Here is a 2426-nt window from a genome sequence, read left to right on the forward strand (position 1 = left end):
CAAGATAGATAGATAGATAGATAGATAGATAGATAGATAGATAGATAGATAGATAGATAGATAGATAGATAGATAGATGATAGACAGATGATAGATAGATAGACAGATGATAGATAGACAGATGATAGATAGACAGATGATAGATAGATAGATGGATGGATGGATGGATGGATGGATGGATGGATGGATGGATGGATGGATGGATGGATGGATGATAGGGCAGATAAGTAAATGAATGACTGTATAGATAAATGAATGGATGTATGGATGGGTAAGGAGATTCAAATAGGAATCCTAACAAACTACTTGAAGTCACACAGCTGGACAGATGTGCAGCTGAACTAGAATTAATGTGTGTTCACCTCCAATGTGTGTTTGTTTCTCAAACACACATCTGTTTATATCTCCATGTTGTTTTGAATTTCGCAGCTTTTTTTTCTCCTGTTTGTCTTTAAGTGACAGCCAGTGTTTCCCACTGTGTATGCACCCTTAGTTCTTTTACCCGTTTCTTCCTAGCACTGTGGGTCTGACCCTGGCTCTGTGTATGTACACACGTGTGTGTTTGGTGTTCCCCACAGTTGAGAAGAGCATGTGCTGCTCTCATCCCGTATTTAGCACTGATTAGCAGCTTCCTAATTGAAAGATGATCAAGTACAAATATATATAATTAAGTTTGAACTGATGAATGATTTTAGAAATTGCATGGCAAATTGATCTGGGAATGGCTTGTAGCTGCCTCTGCTTCCCACAGGGGAGGCCTAGGGAGCAGCAGCTGTTTGCCAGGAACCATGTTTCTCTCCCGTCCTTACCAGTCCTCTCTTCTCACCTCCCAGCCCTTCTGTGGGGTTTCTGCAGCCTCCTGGCTCTGAGCAGTACCAGATGCCTCAGTCACCCTCTCCCTGCAGCCCACCACAGATGCCACAGCAGTACTCAGGTAAGGGGGTAAAGAATCTGGGGAGAGCTTGGGCCTGCTGAAGGCTTACATTGTAAAGCAGTGGAGGGTTCAGAGGTGAGCTGTGACCTCATCACAAAGACCTAAGTCTTGGTGAGTGTGGAGTGCAACGCCTTAGTGCTAACTACACTCAGAAGGTAGATACAGAAGGACGATGGGTCTGAGCTACATCTCTGGGTCCTGCATGTGTATGTGCGCATGTGTCCGCGTTTTTTCCTTACCTCTGTGGCCTGCACTCATTTGTCCTTTAGACAGCTTTTCTCTTTCTCTTGGAATATGAAAAAAAAGTTGAAAATGTTTTGTTTTGTTTTGTTTTTTTTGAGACAGGGTTTCTCTGTGGTTTTGGAGCCTATCCTGGAACTAGCTCTTGTAGACCAGGCTGGTCTCGAACTCACAGAGATCCGCCTACCTCTGCCTCCCAAGTGCTGGGATTAAAGGCGTGCGCCACCACCGCCCAGCTTGTAAATGTTTTTTAAACCCACCATAGATCTATTTTGCAGATTTTGGTGTGTACTCATATACATTGTGATTTTGGTTTGGTTTGGTTGGTTTTTCATGACAGGTTTAGCTCTGGCTGTCCTAGAAATCACTCTGTAGACCAGTGTTGGGATTAAAGGCGTGTACCACCACTGCCAGGCCACTGTGATGTTTTTATTCTGACCATAGTCTATAAGGAAATCTAAGACTCCAGTGAATGTCTTACCAAAGGTCATCATAGTCCTAGGACCAAAACTTAGATCTTCTGACTGTGTGCCCTGTAAGCTGCATCTTCAACAACAGATTTTCAGGAGGCTTTGTGCTCTTTCTTTCTATCCAGAAACTAAATGGGCTTTATGGTAAACAGCTGTGGGCCTCCATCTGCCCTCCAGCATACCCAGGCTGATTGCCCTCGCTGGTTTCCCCTCCAGTCCTCCCAACACTTGCTGCGCTACAGCTAAAGAAGCTTCAGGGCTTTGGGAAAGGAATCTTTATTCTTTTCTTTCTTCTTGTTTTTGAGACAGAATTTCTGAACTGTAATTCACCCTCGGGCCATCCCCATTCCACTTTGTTTGGGGATATCTGCGCGCCCTCTTCTGGTGAAAGGGAGCCATTTGGTTTTTCCAATTGGAATGAAGGACTTTCTTCTAAGATTTTTTTGCACTCTCACTGTTAGATGCTTTGGGGGAAGTTACAGAATTACTGGTGCTCATAAGACATGATCTATTAAGGTGAAATAACCTCTGGCTTCATCCAGACCAAACACAGATCTCTTGAAAGCTAAGGCTTTAAATTCATCCACTCTTTTATTACATGAGTGGACGCTCCAACCCCTTCTTACTGTCTGCCAAGGGCACTTGGCCTTGAAATTCTCAGTGGAATATGGAAATTGTAGAAACCACTCTCCAAAAATTACTGTGTACCATGTACTGTGTTGGTGCTCAGTACTGCAGGGAATTTTCTCCCTGTTTGTTAAGACCCATGTGTACATGTGCAT

At 43.9% G+C, this 2426-nt stretch overlaps 1 protein-coding gene across 15 annotated transcripts in view; it reads left to right on the top strand.

The window, feature by feature from the left end:
• The window catches only part of R3hdm2 (R3H domain containing 2), a 119032-nt gene that overhangs the window by 106849 nt on the left and 9757 nt on the right, over window positions 1-2426 (top strand). For all 15 annotated transcript variants that reach the window (XM_026784610.1, XM_026784609.1, XM_026784613.1 and 12 more), the window contains one exon: window positions 834-934. In XM_026784610.1, coding sequence (XP_026640411.1) covers window positions 834-934 — 101 coding nt within the window. The remainder of the gene's footprint in view (window positions 1-833; window positions 935-2426) is intronic.

Source organism: Microtus ochrogaster, chromosome 24 (genome assembly GCF_000317375.1).
Source record: "Microtus ochrogaster isolate Prairie Vole_2 chromosome 24, MicOch1.0, whole genome shotgun sequence".
NCBI classification, from domain to species: Eukaryota; Metazoa; Chordata; class Mammalia; order Rodentia; family Cricetidae; genus Microtus; species Microtus ochrogaster.